The 19046-nt window shown below is 45.2% G+C and overlaps 1 protein-coding gene across 1 annotated transcript in view; it reads left to right on the plus strand.

Annotated features, from left to right (window-relative positions):
• Positions 1-8272: 8272 nt before the first annotated feature.
• LOC144932528 (tyrosine-protein kinase Tec-like) overlaps positions 8273-19046 on the plus strand; it is a 39329-nt gene continuing 28555 nt past the window's right edge. The window contains exon 1 of the mRNA XM_078856704.1: positions 8273-8765. Within this exon, the coding sequence (XP_078712830.1) occupies positions 8755-8765 (11 nt within the window). The 5' untranslated portion in view covers positions 8273-8754. The remainder of the gene's footprint in view (positions 8766-19046) is intronic.

Consider the following 19046-nt stretch of genomic DNA (forward strand, 5'->3'; position numbering starts at 1 on the left):
GCCCAGCATGCCACGTGCCATCACGCTGTGTATTTTATGCACGCAGCCGTATTATTGATTAAATAAGGCAAACATGGGGCTGTATTATTGAGACAACTGGATACCAGTTTCGTGCTTACACGTAGTATTGGTGAGGTTGCGTGGCATGCAAGGCATGACGGGCAGACGATTGTAATCGTGCATTTCGGTGTATAAAAATTACCTTGTTACGTGCATTGCATACCCAGTGAACATACAACGTTGGCATGTGGTTGGAAACGTACTTTCCAACCCTACCGATTTAAGCGTTATTCTGCCAATGTTTTTTACCGCGACACCAAATAACCGAATTTCGATATTCATCATATCCCTTGTTAATGCGATCTTTGCTTTGATAATTAGTTTGCGGTAACATTGTTTTTTAAGTGCAACCTGCTGCTTACACTGGTAGGGTTGGCCGTATTGCTAGGTTTACTCAGCATTTACCCAGTAAAACACGCAATTCTGGGCCAACGTTGGTCCATCATCGTTTGGTCCAACGGGCCCACCCACGTGTCAACTTTGACCATATTGTTGCATGTTTACTGAGTATCTGATGAGTTACATTCGCAGAAAGTGTTGCAATTGGTGTGCTGAATCCCAACCCTCAGCACGTGTTGTGTTTCGGGAGGCAAGGCGCACGCTGCGCCGCCGTGCCGAAGCGCGTCCAGGAAGGCGTTTGCCACAAGTTCCGCTTGCAGCCCACGCAACTTCCTCCTTTTTGTCACACGTTGGGACTTTTTTTTGTGCCTATATTTTTTTCGCTGCCACTGCTGCCACGAGTCCCATTTATAGCCCTGCCTGCCAGCATAGCGATGTTGAGCAAGGAGGACTTACAGTGCGCGTGTCGGCAAGGGTTGTAGTACGACACCTTTCACCAATGATCCCCAATGTCGGGTTAAACCCGTCTTGGCAAATGGCAAATCGGTGATCATGGCCACACCACGCACTGATGATCAATAATGATAAAAGTAAGTACATGTGATGGATCAATAATGATAAAAGTAAGTACATGTACAGCTTTTTAGTTCGCTGGTGGTTGAGCGCTTTCCCACGCCGTACGGGTCATGGAGGCCAAGTGATGAATTCGCCATTGCGGGTTCGTGAATGCATAAGACAGACGTGTGGGCACGGCCCTGTGCTGACCACCACGTAGCCCTACCGGCATTCTGCCCATGACAACTTGGCGTGCACGACGGCCGCCCATCCGCGTCCTATCCATCTTTAAAGCCTGCTTAGCTTTACAGATCTGACGCACGGAGCGCGCATTCCAGGCTAATTGGTGATAGACGGATGAATATGGGTTCCACTTAAACAAGTATCTTAGTCCATAAGCCTATTGGGTTACCAGGCTAATATCCAGTATAATGTTTAAACACGATCTCATGTAAAGTCAGAACTATTAAACAAATGCTGCTAGGTTATAATTTGTTATAAGCAAGAGCACCTTATTTATAAGGCGGAGCCCAGGCCAATCCAATAACAAAACGCTGTTGTCGAGTCTTGTGGGTAAACAAATAGACCTGTCTTGTGGTCTTTCTCAACCAATATTTTTGCTAAATATATAGAAATGAAGCCAGGCACAATACAAGTAATGATACGAACGAGACATTCAAATCGGTTCTTATACAAGACAACAAATACGGTTTATAGTATTCTTGAATCTAAATGCAGTCCTGCTGAATCATGGCATTTTATCAAATTGAATGGCGGGAATTATTGTGACACTACTACGATGGAATACTGTACATGTACTGGCAATTACACATCTCTTTTGTGAGGTTCTGAGCCGATGGTGGAAATTGCACATTCCTATGACGAGCGATGGCGCAGTGATTAGTGGACTGCACCGTGAACTTGGCGATGTGAGTTTGGATTCCCAGCCATGGCTAACATCAGTGGTTTGGAGTGATTCCTGTGAACTGATTCTACCCCCCTCCCCTCTCCGCCCTTCATCCTTCACCGATCACAGTGTTGATGTGTGATCAAGTAACCCCTATGACGAACGTGGCGTGGCAAGGCCTTCAACAATGATTTTACAAAAAAGCGGTTACATATATGGAATACTCTTAACTCAACTGCCATCCTAGAAATAACACAATTTGTCTGAGTATATATCTATCACAATCATTGAAAGTGGACTATCATCAAAATTAAGTAAAGGGGTAAGTCAGAGCTGGTCGGAGTCCCTTTGGAAAACCTAATTTGGTCAAGAAAATCAGGACGCCAATGAGGCCTAATAAGGGAGGATTTTAATGCACGTTGGGTGACCATAACATATACAGCTCATAGAAAAGTTTTCAAAGAAATACTAAGTGGTGCATGCTGGGAAATACGCTGAGAAAAAAATATTGAAATCTGAGACATCACAGTGACAAGAGAATAGAGAAGTGGGCTTGGGCAGGACAGGTTCCAAGAAGGGGTGAACTCTCGGTGGCCAAGACTTTGACAACAACAAAAACAGCCAAAGGAGAGGACGTGCATGACGAGAGGACGAGAGGACGTCAACTGAGGGTCTGGGGCAATGAAATCAGCTGGTGTGCAGGAGTTCGATGGATTTGCTGAGGCTGTGAGAGATGGTGATGGCTTGAAGAGGGATTCGTCCAGCAGTGGATATACTATGGCTGGTGTGTGTTTATACCATCATTCTATACCATGTGCAGTTATTAAAATGCAGGTTCACACTTCGGTGATGTCAATTGTGTTTTTGTAATGCAGATAATTTAATTATTGGAATATTTTAAGGGCAGGAAAATCGATGTGTTATTGACCCACTGGCCTTCATCACGAATAAACAAGGGTGATGGCGGTGATGTATCTTGCCATCGGCGAAATCCAGACGACGGCAGTGTCCCCTTTTGCATGGTTCGTTTGTTGAGGTCAAGGCCTGTTAGTGAGCACCTATTTAAGTCCACATTTATTGAATGTGCCCATGTGAAAGGGCTTTACAACAGGTCTTTCCATCATACGTGATCATCGTAATTAATATTTGTAACATGTACTGCTGGATGAAGGTATCCCCACACGTGTCGGTTTTGTGGGTGGTTTGACCATATTTCACCACGCTGGTGAGTGTGGGTTGGTCAAGCTGGTGATGGAGAGGCTGCTCTGAACAAGTTCAGATAGAGTATAGTGCTCCAACCGCCATATCAACTTCTCCGTACACCGCACTGAAGTATAATTCATCCAGCATTCAACCATTTTCACACATCCAATTCTCATAATCCTTACAATACCACTACATATAAATAATCTGTCATATCTCCCTCAAATATTATTCTTACAGCAGTATTCACCGCACACATCCTCTTCCCGTAAACCATGCGCATTGTGAAAATATATTACATAAAACATATATGTTTTGAGGCCATACATAAACCCTGAAAAATAAAAGCGTGACTAAAGTCACAAAGAAGTTAAATTATGATTTCAAGCTTTGGTGACTGCAGGAATTACTCTTTGGTTCTTTCGGTAAAGTCGCGTAGAAAGAAAATAAATTAAATTATTTAAATACGACGTTTCGATTGCAACACAAGCAGTCGTCATCAGGTAGAACAACATTTTAGAGAGACAAAACACAAACACGGAGACAGACACAAGCAGAGAGAGACACTACATAGACACACAGAGACCCAATGCCTCTGTGTCGTAGCCTTAAATGGAGAGAGGAGGGAGCAGAGAGAGGTGTGGGTCTGCTGGAGCAGAGAAATTAGCATGTCAATGAGAGAGCTGTGTGGAAATCCACCCCGAAGCGGCCGGGGGAGAGAAAGACCCAGCAAGTATGGTAAATTTTAGAGAGAGTTGTGTGGAAATCCACCCCGAAGCGGCCGGGGGAGAGAAAGAGTGAATGGACGTATGAGTGCCTGGTAAATTTTTGAGAGAGAAATAGGCAGTTTGAGAAAACAAAATTAGCTATTTTTTGGAAATGTAATGCAAGTGGATAGGTTATGGCTGATGTGTGTTTATACCATCATTCTATACCATGTGCAGTTATTTAACATGTAGTTCTACCTGATGACGACTGCTTGTGTTGCAATCGAAACGTCGTAATCTATATCATGATACCTCCTTTGCCAGGAGCAAAATATAATAATAGGGTTTCTACCCTTTTGTGCCAGATAAAAGGGTAACAAAAATATTATTATTATTATTATCGTATTCTATTCTTTAATTAATTTTCTTTCTACGTGACTTTACCGAAAGAACCAAAGAGTAAGTTCAATTATGTAAAAAATAATTGGTCAAATCTGTGGACATCACCAGCCATACCAGTTTGATACCCCAGCTGGATTTATGGGGTAGCGAGTCCCAAAGGATGTTGCAGGTTTTGAAAGGTCATTTCGAAAGAAGGGTCAGGAGCCTTTTGTTATCCAGGGCTGCATTTGGAAGTTCAGACCGAGTGGATACAAGAGAGGACAAAACCAGGTTCGGGTACCACTTGCCACACTCGTGTTGTGCGTGCGCGCCGTGCGTGCATCTTGGTCGGCGATTGAACCCAGGTAACTGAGATCGTAACGCAGTGCAGATTTCACCGTACGCACGAGTCGAACCCCAGGGCCACGAAGCAGGCCAGTACAGGGTGGTCCACATGTGTCGTGACCCCTCCCTCCCTCAAATATTTGACCTCGAACAAAGTTTTTTCATTGCATTTGAAAAATAGTTATGTTTTAGATAACTAAATGGGGGTCACAAGACATCTGGACCCACCCTGTACATTAAAGCAGGACAGCAAGCGGAATGTGGACCTATCTGAATGGCGGATTCTTGAGTGGGATGTCCACCTTCGTTTTTTCCAATCACTCCAGTTTCCTCTCACGCGAAACAAGTAGAGACCCATGCAAGGAATTGCCCCAGCATCGCAAGCGGCAAGAAACCCGCCCTCACCCCTCTGAAATCAGTTGCCTGAGGCTCAGCGAATTTTTGCTGGGTGAAGTACAAGACCGGAGTGCACAGTTGTTATTGTCAATATGCAAATAGCAAATAGAGGCGTAAAGATGTTTTACAAGTTGCAGGGCAAAATTACACCGCTTGTGCAAAAGTCAACAGAGCAATTTAACAAGTTGGCTTTCGCGACCAATGTCATCCATAATAGAGGTGTTTTGGGTTAGATCGCGTAAATATATAAAAGTGTCGTTTAAACCCGTCACCAGCTGACACAGCCAACTAGTAAGGGTTGTCACGTAAACAGAACGTGGCGAATTCGTCACTAGTCCAGCACACCGGTGTGTTGGAGAGCCAAGCCAACACATTTACAATTTGAGTACGACGTTTCGCCAGTAATTACAACTAGCTTCATCAGGCGACAGACAGATTTGTGGAGAAGTCCAACTGTTTCGTTCGTTATATAGAGGCGTAGATGTGTTGACCACACTTCTGCGCTCTTGCGCCACGTGGGGGGTGGGGGGGGTGATTACTGAGGCAACGCACATTATGGATGATGCGAGCCCTTTGAACTTGTCCTTCCTGTCTATTGTGTTTATTAATAGTCATACCAACGGTAATCCATATTGAAGTAAGCTGCCTTTTGTAGGCAAGCATTTAAATAATGTATTATTTTATGATTCGCTTCGACGCAGCACTAAGGCGGTAACTATCCGAACGGTTAAAGTTATTTTTATTTATTTCAATTTCGATAGATTCTAAAATTCGTCTTGGCCAGTAGTAGCTAGTTTTGCACAGAACTTTTACATTATCAAAATCAATTGAGTGTCCTTGTTGGCACGCGTGTTCTGAGAGTCAGTCACAGGGAAAGTGAAACGGGGGGACAGCAGAACAGTCGGAGCGGGCCACACACAGGTGGAGTGAGCAGCGCTGCGCTGGAGGCAACGAGGAAGTCTATCGAAATTGAAATAAATACAAATAACTTTAACCGTTCGGATAGCTACCGCCTTAGTGCTGCGTGGAAGTTAGCTGTGTCGGGTGGTGGCAGGTTTTAACGACATTTACGCGATCTAACCCCAAAAAAAACCTCTATTATGGATCAACAGAGAAAATCAGTCAAGTTTTGACTAGACTGAAAATAGCAACGTAAAATAGGGGGTAAACTGCATTGACTTGAAGCTGTGGGACAGGAATAACGTGGATATAAAAATGTAGAAAATCAACAACCGTGACACTTAACAATGCATTCAGGTAGCACGGCCGTACTGCTGTTGATTTATAAAATACTAGCATAAGTACCCGGCGTTACCCGGGTGAAAAATATATGTCTTAATAACCTTACATATATACACAGATGGGCTGCTACCCCTGCCCCCCCCCCCGCCCCCAGGCACGATCTCCTCGGCCGCTGTGCAGTAATATGTACGGCCTATAGTGTGGTGGGGTGTCGAGGCCTAGTACCGTGCAGAGCCTCCGGCCTCGCCTAGATTGCCCACCCGGCTGAGGCTGGGTACCGGGGCCATTACCCCCCCCCCCCCCCCCGCGCTACGCTATAATTTTATAATCTACCGACCCTATAATAGTAATTGCACACATTGTGGTGGGGGGGGGGAGTGAAGAGGACGTGAAATTTTGATGAATTTACCTCAGAGTCGCGTGTTAATGCGTGCACATATTTTTAACGGGAATTAAAAATGGCGTCCACCCCACAGCGAATGCGTCGCTACCCGTTGCCAGGGGCAACCGCCGTCCAATGAAACTGCGTATGGTCCGGCGACACACAGACAAACAGACACACACACAGACAGACAGACACACACACAGACAGACGGACAGACAGACAGATTTGCGATTTTATATATATAGATATGAAACTACTCCTGGCCACAGTGATTCTTTGTTTTGACATTGTGGTGATTGTAGCGGCCTCGGTCGGCTGAAAGGAGTCACGTGAACCCAATACGTATAACCATGTGTACATGGACAGACCGTTTGCCATTCCACTGCTGTTTGAGGGTTTATGAGATTATGCTTCACTGCGCTGGTCAATGCGAGTTGGTGAAGGTTGGGGGAGTAACAGAACGATGGATTGTTTTTATTTTATTTTGCACAGTCTCCCTCCCCCCACTGCCCACAGCGCAAATTACTGCTGCCGTTTGCGCATGGCGGTCACTCATTCAAGCACTACCCAGGCTCAAACTCTGCTTAGCTTCCGAGCTCCGACGGGATCGGGCGCATTTCCTCGTCAAGGAGAATAAACCATCGTCACATGAACTCCGGTCGTCATCCTCGCAGCGGCGGCTTGTGGCCGTCGAACAAAGACGGCGGTCACCGCATCGCGCGGCGCTTTCAGATGCGCTTCTGTGGCCGTCTGGAATGCTCTTCTTTCCGATATTAGGAAGCCACTGGAGATGTGCAAATTTTAACCATCTAGATTGGCAAACTCATTTCTTTACAACTGCTTTTTGTGTTGAGTCTGTTGTCGCACCTCCGATTAGCACGTTTTGGCTATGTACGGTGCGAAATAAGTTCAACATACATACACATACATACACATACATACACATACATACACAGCGCCCTCTAGTGAGTGTATCATTGGTACTCCATTTATATTCCCCAGAAGGATGATAAGCTGATTGTCATGATCTTCTATATAAAAAAAGGGAAATTTGTGAATATGTGTGTCTGTTCGAAATGTTTAGCATACTTCCCGACATGCAACAAACTTGAAATTTGGCATGTGGGTAGTTTTCCAGACTGTACACCATGCAGAGGGGGTTGGAGGGGGGCGGAGGAGGTTAGAGGGGGGGTTGGGGCCGATTTTTGACCCCCCCCCCCTAGTCACACGGCGTCACAAAAAGTCAGACCCCCCCCTCAAATATGACGTCACAAAGCTCTGCCACCCCCACAAAACCATATTTCCATTTTGAAAATAAAACATGCTTCAAATCGCTTGAAACTATTGTCATTGTAGTGCGTATTTAAAGTGGCGCTGCACTCTGATGTTGTAGGATAAAACATTTATTAAAAAGTCTATTTAATTAAGTATAACGTGTTGTCTATATTTATTTAAAGTTACGCATTTCACATTTCTCACCCCCCCCCCTCGTCACACATCGTCACAAATGTCTGAGCCCCCCCCCTCGGTGTGTGACGTCATTTATGAACGGACCCTTGGAGGGGTTGGAGGAGGGGTTGGAGGGGGGGTTGGGGGGTTTGAGGGGTTGGAGGGGGGGTTAGAGGGTTGGAGAGGGTGGGTGGAGGAGGGGGGGTTAGAGGGTTGGAGGGAGGGGGGGACTTCCTCGTTGCCTCCAGCGCAGGGCTGCTTTTGGGCTCCGTCACTCCACCTGCGCGTGGCCCGCTCCGGCTGCGCTGCTGCGTCTCTCCGTTTCACTTTCTCTGTGACTGACTCTCATTCCTCGCTGCCGCTGTGTATATTTACGTGTGTGTGTGTCTCACTGTGTAACGCTCTCCGCCTTGGTCTAACTCTTGTCTACCTGTGCCTGTGTCCGAGCGGTGAGTTCGCCAGCGCATGCGGTTGTTGGTTCCACTTGTGACCGAGACTGGCTGGCTCTGCCTGCAAGTTCGACCGCCAATTTGTCCGACCGTGTGGTTGTACCTGACGTGACATCGGTCCGAGTCTGGTTGTGACTCATTGTAACCTGTAAGAGTCTGTGAATATGTGCGAGTGAGAGAGGTGTGTATTGTACAGGTGTGTGTGTGCCTGTGTGAGTTACGTGTGTGTGAGTGACGTGTGTGTGTGAGTTACGTGTGTGTGTGTGTTCGTTGTTGTGAGTCTACACTGCACACCGTTTGGGAAGAGAGGAGCGATGCCGAGGTGATATAGCAGCGATGAACGGCAGGTAAGACTCACCGGCACACACGCACACCTACACACTCACGTGTTCACAAACTCACCTGTACACACATCTGTAGACACACGTGTATACAAAGATACCTGTACAAAAGCTCTCCTGCAGACTCGCATGTATACAAACTCATCTGTAAACAAACTGACCTGTACACTCACATGTATACACACACCTGTACACAAGCTCACGTGTCAACACACTTATTTGTACACACTCGTACGTACACTCGACATGTGTAAACAACAGGCGCCCTTCAATCCACTAAGTGGCGGCGATATCACCAGCAGTGGAGAGAGCGTGTTAGGTTCATCTCGGGAGATGATTAATCAATCCACTTATAGATGAAGGCGCGTTAACGCCTACCAAGAGGAAAGTTTTCAAGCACGTCGTCTTCACATTGCGAATATTAAAATTCAGACGGGATAAACTTTATGGCGATTTATTAGGAAAAAAAATTGTGTGCTTGTTGTGTACAATGATAATAAGAATCATCACCATCGTTATCTGACGCACGTCAGCTGATCTCATCCACCGCTTCGTCAACCCGCTCCTGGATGACGGCACCGCGCACGCCGTGGTAGTGGTGGTGGTGGTTGTTGGTGTGGTGTGGTGGTCATGGAGGTCGTTTGCCCATAACTTCACCACACGTTAGTGTCGGGACGGGTTCTCTTGATTCACACGTGAAAGTTATTTGCTCGATGCTGTATATGTGCCTTGCAGTGGTGCACAATCGCAAACAACAGTCGTCAACCACGTTAGCCAATTAGGTGTTAGCCATGTTCTATGAATCAGGGACATGTCCTGAAACGTCGGCTTGTTATATAAGGCCACACTTTTAGTCACCTTTGTTCTGTTTTTTTTTTGTGAGAGGGGGGGGGGGTTCATTTATTTATCCGCCACTGACGGTGAGCCCTTGCATTGATCCCGGGTGGCATTAATCACTGTGCCACAGTTCCCAATCAAACGTTGCTACGTCGTTCTAGAGACGCCTGTATACCGTACAACTGGTGTCACGCAAACCTCACAGCAGCAACACTCGCGTGTTTACCCCGTTACAACAATGCAACAACACGCTGCGTACACAATGCGTGCACGTGCGTCGAATGGATAAGCGCTCTTACACCACAGGGGCCGTCCATAAAATGACGTCACGCACCTAGGGGGGGGGTCAGACATTTGCGACGATGTGTGACGAGGGGGGGGGGGTGAGAAATGTGACGAAACATCAAAATGCGCAACTTTAAATAAATATAGACAACACGTTCTACTTAATTAAATAGATTACAATGACAATAGTTTAAAGCGATTTGAAGCATGTTTTATTTGGGGGGGAGGCAGAGTTTTGTGACGTCATATTTGAGGGGGGGGGTCTGACTTTTTGTGACACCGTGTGACGTCATTTATGGACGGCCCCATAGCAGTAACACACAGGGTGGACACAAAAAAGTGGAACAAGTGCTCTACAGTACAGTAATCGCACAACAAAGACAAAGATCCCCATTCATATCGCCTTAATAGACTGTTGGGGAAAGTGCTTCACGTTGGGCCATTATTGAGCCTAACGGTTCCAACCGCGCGCAAAAACGTTGGGTCAACGTGCGCATGTTTACTGGGCAAGCCACCTCTTTAACACGCCGGCTTTCGCGACGAATATCATTAATAGAGTAATTTATTTTGTTGGGTCGGAGCGTGTAAATAAAATGTGTCGTATAAACCCTCCTCCACCCGACAGCCACATCATAAAGTCGCCACTTGGTGTGGCCAATTCCACCCTCGGGGTATAGTAGTAGGTTTTTACCCTTTTAAACTGGTACAAAACTGACACCTTTATTCAAGGCATCATGTTTGCAATAACCACAACACAAGTAGTCAAAAAAGCAAACAAAAAGAAGCAACTCTGATAATGATAATAATATGCACTGTCCTTGAAGTTGATTGCTTTTTTGACTACTTGTGTTTTGGTTATTGCAAACATGATGCCTTGAATAAAGGTGTCAGTTTTGTACCAGTTTAAAAGGGTAAAAACCTACTACTATATTTTGCCACTGGTAAAAGAGATCTCATAGTGTAAATGACCACCCTCGGGCTACGCTGGGCCGCCTTTGTCTCCCCGAGTGAGTGCTGATGTTTATACACGCCACACCAGGTACAAATGTAAGGGAAAGCCAAGCGAAGGGAGTCAAGCGGAGTGGAGGGCCAGGGCCAATTCAGATGCAACTCGCCACTGACTGTCAGGGGCCGTCCATAAATGATGTCACGCACCTAGGGGGGGGGGGGGGGGTCAGACACTTGTGACGATGTGTGACGAGGGGGGGGGGGGTTGAGAAATGTGACGTCACATCAAAATGCGCAACTTTAAATATAGCATTGTTATAACAACACTAATTGTTATAACAACACTCCTACAACAACAGAGTGCAGCGCCACATTAAATCCGCACTACAATGACAATAGTTTAACGCGATTTGAAGCATATTTTATTTTCAAAATGGAAATATGGTTTTGGGGGGGGGGCAGAGCTTTGTGACATCATATTTGAGGGGGGGGGTCTGACTTTTTGTAACGCCGTGTGACGAGGAGGGGTGGGGGTCAAAAATCACCCAAAATCGCGTGACGTCATTTATGGACGGCCCCTTAGCCGTGGCCGGGTATCGAACTCGAGTGACATTGGTTCGTAACGTGCTGTTGGTGGATTAACCTCTGCCACGATAGCTCCACAAACACGCAACACGTGCATCTTACGCTGCGTACAGGTGCTGTAATAATTAACATGCTACACTGGGACATGTTTAAAAAAAAAAGTACACACATGCACTGCTTACGCAGGCACACGTGTAATATATGACCAGGTTCGTTTACCTCGTTATACATTAAGGATATCTGTCCGTTTATGCGTCTCTTCAACTGTTTGCTGGGACGTAAAATTACCAACTGGAGTGCTTTGTTTATTTGCCAAAGAAAACATTGTGTCAACTCACATTTAAGGCTACCCTCAAACCAAACAAACGTGCGTACGCTCTCTAAGACAATGTTAGCAACGGTGTTCGGGACAAAATAAAATAACCTCGAACGTAAGCTATCAACCCAACGAGACCTCACGCTATGATTCACCGTCCACGGCTAACAATCGGTGGCGAAGTGATATGCGAACCGGCGTGGCATTTCCATCACCGACCCGCACTGAATTTCAGTCTGTGTGCTCAAAACACAGTGAGACCTTGATCCAGCCGATGATTGACAAGGGAATGTTCGGGGTGGTGGTCCAGATGTTTGGTGACCCCCCCCCTCCCCATTAATTGCACCCGAACATATTTTTCCTTGGTCACAAGACATCTGGAGCACGCTGTAAGATTATTACAACTTACAGCATCTAGCCGTTGTGTGTAGCAGCTGCAAGGCCAGGATAGAGCGCAATTAGAGTAACTCTGCCAGTGAGTAAGAGCAGTGAGTAGTAGCTCATCAGCTAAGGCGCCCCCCCCCCCCCCCAGATCGTTCCTGCACGTTTCTGGAGGAGGGAAAATTCTTGATTTTGTCTTCTACTTTAAATGGGGCTTCAAGGGGGTCAGGCTTCTGTCCATAATAACCCCCAAGATATGTTGGAGTGGGGTCATAGCTTATTGGGCTACTACAGAAGGACACATCTGTAGTATATATATACTGTATGTGCCTTCAATATATGTGTAGGTGTATATACATGATGTGTAATTTTCTGGTATGTCCCTATAAACTATATTAAATGAGTGTGTGATATATAAAACATGTAGTTTGTGTATTTATGTAGGTATATTGATAGGTATGTGTGTGTGTGTGTATTAATACATGGCAGTATGTTCATGTGCACGAATATGTGTTTGTGTACGTGCTGTGTGTTTTTTTGGTATGTGCCTATGGACGATACTGAATGAGTGTTATTTTTCACGGAGAGTGTGCATGTCTCAAGGTAGACATGGCTGTCGGTAACAATAGCAATAATGCCCTTTATATAACCAGAAAAGCCTCACTGAGTCTCAAGACCTCAGGAGGGATATTTGGTTAATTCCATCAATGAGCAATGTGCCTGTACTATGGGAAGGTGCTATAGCCTGAAACGTCAGCTATTTTATATACTGTACTGTATATATTTTATGTTAAGGCAGTGTTATTCACGAATGTTTAGTTTTTTGTGTGTGTGTGTATACTGTGTGTACATGGAGGACGGTTTATTGGGTTGCATCTCCATCCATTTGTCTATCCACTGCTCGGATGAAGGCCTCCTCGTGTTGTCACCGTCCCTCATGGCCCCGCGATGCCACACTCCACCTCGTTGCGAGCTGATTTCATCGCCGCATCTTCGCAGCAGTCATCGTCGTCCAGGGTGTGTTTCTCTCCTTTAGCTGTCATTCCATCGCAGTCTCGTCTCATCGGCCATCAATCGCTTTGAGCGGGGTGTCGTCCTGCTCAACCCCACTCACTTTCTTGTATCGTCAATTTGATGTTTTGAGTTTGTTTCCAGACACCACGTGGGTGTTTCCTCTCCCAGTACTTCCAAGCCATAATGGGCCTCTCTCCTTTGCCTCTTTGCTCTCCTGTCGACTTTGGTTCCACTTTTACCATCTTTTCTTACGTCATGGAAGGTAATATACCTTCATAAAAAAACGTTCTTTATGCAGAATGGTATAAGATTGGTAAATGTACATGCGTGTTCATTCTACAGTGAGCGATCGGAAGTGTGTTCAAATCCTGACTAGGGGTTCACTCAGCCTATCATCTCTTTGGGGTCGATAAAATGAGGACCGATTTTAGTTCTACTTCTTGGGGAAGTCAAAAGTGGTTGTCCTCTGGGACAGACTTGCCCCCACCATAGGAACATGGAATAAACAGCATTGGCTCAGGGTTGTAAACAGAAGAGAAGCACCACCACAATGCTCGTTTGAGCAGGAAATAACTTTGGGTTTTTTATATATTTATATATGTAGGTTGTGTGTATTCATAAATGTTATCGTGTTTTAGGCGTGTGTGTAGGCACGCCCATATGTGTGTTGTGTAGGCATTGTTAGGTGTGTGTGTGTTTGAGGTTGTGTGTGAACACTGGGACACATGGCAGCATTAAAACAAAACATTCCAGTTTCCCGGGTCTCAACTTTCCACTTCTTGTTCATTCTACACCCTGGAATGTGTTTTTTTTTTAAATCAGAAACACGGGAATTTGAATTTAGGCTCTATAGATTAGAACTGTGATTCTAACTAATCTCTTGAATCTGTAACAGAACCATCCCATTTGATGTGTGTACCGTCTGTGCTTTAGTCTTGTCTGCTGTCTGTAAAACACTCATGTGATCCGCTGCGTTGTGGCCTTAAAGGTAAAACACATTAAATAGTTGACATTTTGGGCAATAGCGCTTCTTCATAGCACACAACGTGCGAAGTATTGAGCTTGCTATGTGTGGTGGGCTGTGTGTACAGCCTTCCGTTAGCAGTTCCTGTTTCGCACGTCTCAACCATAACCCCAAACCCTAATAACCACACCACCGGGCCCCAACCTTAACGGTAAACCTCCCCAGAGCAGGGACTGATTGTTGAGAATATAAACTTACATTACCATATTTGTGCGTACTATATTTTATTTTACCTCGAGACGTAGATGTTTTTTTTTTATTAACACGCACAAACGCCTACAGAATTTCAAAGGGCATAGAGAGAATGTGCCTGGGTGGGTTTGTGAGTGCCACTCTCCGTGCGCCTTGTTATACTGGGCACACGGCCGTTGCTGGGTTCCTTTTCATCGGTATCCGCTAACAGCACTTGTCCTGACAGTTTGCCTATGCAGGGGATCTCTGTGTGGCGTTAGTTGGTTTTTGCGCATTGTGCTAAGAACCGGGACCTTTCTGAGTTCAATTCCCGACCACGGCTAATAGTGGCGAGTGATATCTGAACGTTGTCCTGTGCCTCTCTTAGGTCGATTATTCTTAAACGAGTACCTGATGAGGCGTGATGCTGGCCGCACAACTTCATTATGGGCCATGCCAGATGCAAACAGTGCTGTACATTTCTTTATTTTCATATGAGCATTATTTCAGTTTATATGACCATTGATGTTTGTACTTCTTTATTCGGAATGTTAAATAGTGGGTTTTTTCAACACTAGTAACCATATGAATTTTTTTACCTGTTTCCAGCACATGAGCATTAAAACCCAACATAAAAAAAACATTTTAACTCGAGCGGCCACGGTGGTGTCACGGTTTCCACACTGGATTTGCAATCCCTGGTCCGTTGGTTCGATTTCATTTCCTGGCACCGAAGTTAAAACAATTGGCCAGGTTTCTTGAATCTCCCCCCCCCGCCCCGCTCAGTATACCCCGCAATATAAATATATAAATTGGTGCTGTGATATAAACATTACCTTGTAACGTTCACCGTTTGGCATTCTCTGGTCTAACACTGCTGAGACAAGGCCAGAAAGAAGGCTATCTCTGGTGTAGGCCAGTTTAAAAACAATGCATACATTGTCTTTGGTTCTTTTGGTAAAGTCACGTTGATGGAAAATAAAATAAAAAGTCAAAATTTTACGTGTACATTATTAAAGCATGTTTTTTTACCATGTTTTACCACAAGCACGTCCGCTTCACGCAGACATGGTGCCTTGTAAAGGGTGCCTATTTGGTTTTTTGAACATCGTAAAGGTAAAGGCCGATTATTGTTTCACCATTTTGATACTGGAAAAAAAAGGTCCCGTAGATATAGAAACACAGTTTGTTGATCGGTGTGTCGTATGTGGTGGGGAAAAGTGTGGGTAACTCCCACTTCTTAAAAAAATATCTAGTTGTCTCGGAAGAGTAGAGCAAGTGGAGTTCCTTGATCACACCGTAAGAAGCGATGTGATCATTCAATTGCAGGCGTTGCACCTTTTAAACTTAGAAACGAGGACAAATGTACCACGTGGTTACTTTGGCTGCCATGCCGCTTGTACACCTTGTGCGTGCCAATAGGTGAATTCGTCACTAAGATTCCACTGGTAATCCAGTTGTGAGATCCAGTTGCGTTTATATGGACTGTCGTTATATGCTTCAAACCTAAATTGTAATTGTAGAGTTGGAATTCTCCGGAGAATAAGATACTTTTCTGGTAGTATAAATCAGCAGCTGGAGGTGCGTCTGGTAATCTGCTACGTGTGAGTGTGGCCAAGTGACCAGATTGATATAACTCTCTTGACATCGGGCACAACTTTAGGGTGATTCTAATGCAGTTAACCAGCTTCATAGACGCCAACGAAGCCCCCTTTTGTCTCCTAGAATCACAGTGTGATGTCAAACAGCAGATACACTTTTCTTCACGTATAGAGTACTGTACGGCCATTTTGTAATTTCACTGCTGGACGAGGGCCTCTCTACTCTGTGCTTGGGTCGTAGGGGGGCCATCCATTTAGTGCGTCCGCAAAAATCCGTCAAAACTTGACCCCTGCCCCCTCCCTGTACGCACGCGTACTTTTTACACCCCCCACACCTGCGTACGTACGCCTGATGCACCCCCCCCCCCCCCGAATCTTATAGAACGGCCGATGTAGACAAATTATTATCGAGGCTTCACACCCCCCACCCCGTGTCCTATGCGTACGTACATTGTTAGCAGACCCCCCATACGCAAGCGTACGCATTTGGGTTAACCCCTCCTCCCCCCTCCATGCGCACGTACTAAATGGATGGCCCCTCGGGGTTAGTTGACCATACACCACCACGCTGGTCAGTGCTGGGTGATGCAGGTGGGGAGCATAGACATGGGAGCACATAAGTACAATACAACAATACATTTCAATGCGCTGCTCTCTTCTGCCCACATCATATCTCCGCAGCAGTTGCCTGTAACTGCCGACTGTGCATGACGGTCGCCCATCCAAGCACTATTCAGGCTCAACTCTACTTAGCTTACGAGATCTGACGAGATTGTGTGTGTGTGTTTAAGTGTGGGGTTCAGCCACCCGTGATAAAACCGGGCCATCAGGTGTTTATGGAGTCAGCCCAATCACCGATGACTGCACCAAAAACAAAGGATGATCACGTTATACATTTATTCAAACGTACATATCTTAGATCTAAATGTTATAAATATAGTACACGTTGGATATTTTAATAACCCTGTGTATTGCTGATAAATATTGCAGCATGGCAAAACTATGAAGGATGTTGATGTTGTGGAGGGGAGGTCTTAATCGAGCTTTGTATAGACAATGGCTGGTGACGATCATGATTTGCATTCGGAAGGCCACTCTTTACAAAGTATGACAGATTTCTTTTCACAAGTGGCGATTAAAAGACTATCCACACTGCAGCTTTGGCGAATTTCACAATTGAACACATGGAGAACTGTCGCACCTTATATTCACTTCCTGGCAGCACGGCAAGAGTTCAAAATGCATGTGATTACGTTTGTGACTAGCTATCCGAACTCGATCTACTCCTGTAAATGTTGCTATTTCCATTCGGCAGAAGGCAGGTGATAGATTCCTTTTTTAGTTCTGGATGAGAGAGGCCAACAGGAACATAATTTAAGAGCTGAACAAACAAGCCTGCATAGTAGGGCTAAAGATAAATACGGTACAAGCAAAACAAAACTCCTATTCAATATGTTCGCTGCACGAAATAAAATAAATATTGGAGGGACAATAACCAGAACATACAAAAGCATATGTATTCGTAGGGAAATAACCCACTGTAAAGAAGAAAGTTTTCAATCGGTGCGTATTACCCACTGACAGATAGATTGGGAACATGGGCACTGATGGATTTTTTTTTTTACAAAAACTGAGTGCACAAAGAAGTGTGGAGAGATGCATGCCAGAAATTACGTTTAAAGATAGAATGAGGAACACGTGGATCAGGAAACAAACTTAAACATGGCGAGAAGGGACAATGGTTGATGGACGAGACTGGTGACAAAATGGCAGGCAGAGGAGTAAACGCGCTTTCGAGGATGACCACTGTGATGGAGCGATACGATTGGCTCGCGCAGGCATGAAGATGGATTGTGGCATTGTAGGACCGTGAGAGTTGGAAAAGACGTGGAGAGGTCTTTCATCCAGCATTCGGTAGATCACGGTGACATGGGGTGCCACGGTGGTGAGATGTTAACTACCTCGCCTCGTATACAGGAGATGATGGATTCGACCCTTACCCTCACGCCTTTATATTTGGATTTTGCATGTTCTCCCCATGCTCGCGTGGATTTTTCTCCAGGTCCTCCGGTTTTTCTCTCCACATTTAGAAATGTGTTTAGAGTATTTGGCTGCTATTTTCCACATGATAAGCCACTTCGTTGAGCTATCATTTGTGGCCAAGTCGCTTCTAAAAAAAGAGTTATACGACTCAGTGGACCTTACCTCCTAAAATAAAAAAAATGCCTTGTAGCTTAGTTTAGCTGGTTATAATAATCATAGAGGCACAATAAAGTGAAGACCGATGCTGTTCTTTGGGGCCTTATTGTGCACCCACTAGCTGATGTGCGTTTATACTCCGCCGATTGAGGAAGTCTCAAGAGGACATTTCTTCATCACATGAAAAAACCGCAATAGCAGCCAAATGAGGATACATTTGCTGATAAAAGCCAAACTTAAAAAAATGTGTGCATGTCAGGTGTGTGTTGCGGGAAATGGTGTGTTGTTGGCTGTGTGTACAGTGAATGCATTTTGTCCATTGTGTGTGTATACTCCAATACAGTAAAGTAGAATTTGAAGTTATTATTGGAATAAAAACAAATCCCTTACTGACGAGTTTCCTTAATTTAAGCATATTAGTTTCACTCTCATATACACGTGACACAAAATGGGAGGGCCTGGAGAAAATCTGCTGCATGTACTCAAACCCAGCTACGTCCGCAAAGAGGTCAGAAGTTCTCCAAACTTCCTTGCTGTACTTCCTTCTGAAGGGTGCCTCGTGCACGCATTCTTGGCGGAATCCACCTAACCAGCTTCCGAGTTTCTGAGTTGAAAGGTGCACAATTGAAAGCACCCGCAAAAAAAAGAACGTTTATGTGAATTATTTACGTCCTTTGTGTGACCATCTTTACACTGCTTGTTTACATTGTCAACAGAGGAAAGCCCAACACAATCAAGGGGTGTACTATGCTATGCTCCCACGCCTATGCTCCTCTTCCTCACCAACCCACACTGACTAACGTAGTCAAGTATTGTTTAAATAACTCCCACGACCGGCACGGCATGGGAAACCTCTCATTCCGCAATGGGTTGACAGAAAGGGCTGTACTTGTGCATATTGGTGTGGCACAGTGGTTAGTGTACTA

This window comes from Lampetra fluviatilis, chromosome 5, assembly GCF_964198595.1.
Source record: "Lampetra fluviatilis chromosome 5, kcLamFluv1.1, whole genome shotgun sequence".
Taxonomy (NCBI): Eukaryota; Metazoa; Chordata; class Hyperoartia; order Petromyzontiformes; family Petromyzontidae; genus Lampetra; species Lampetra fluviatilis.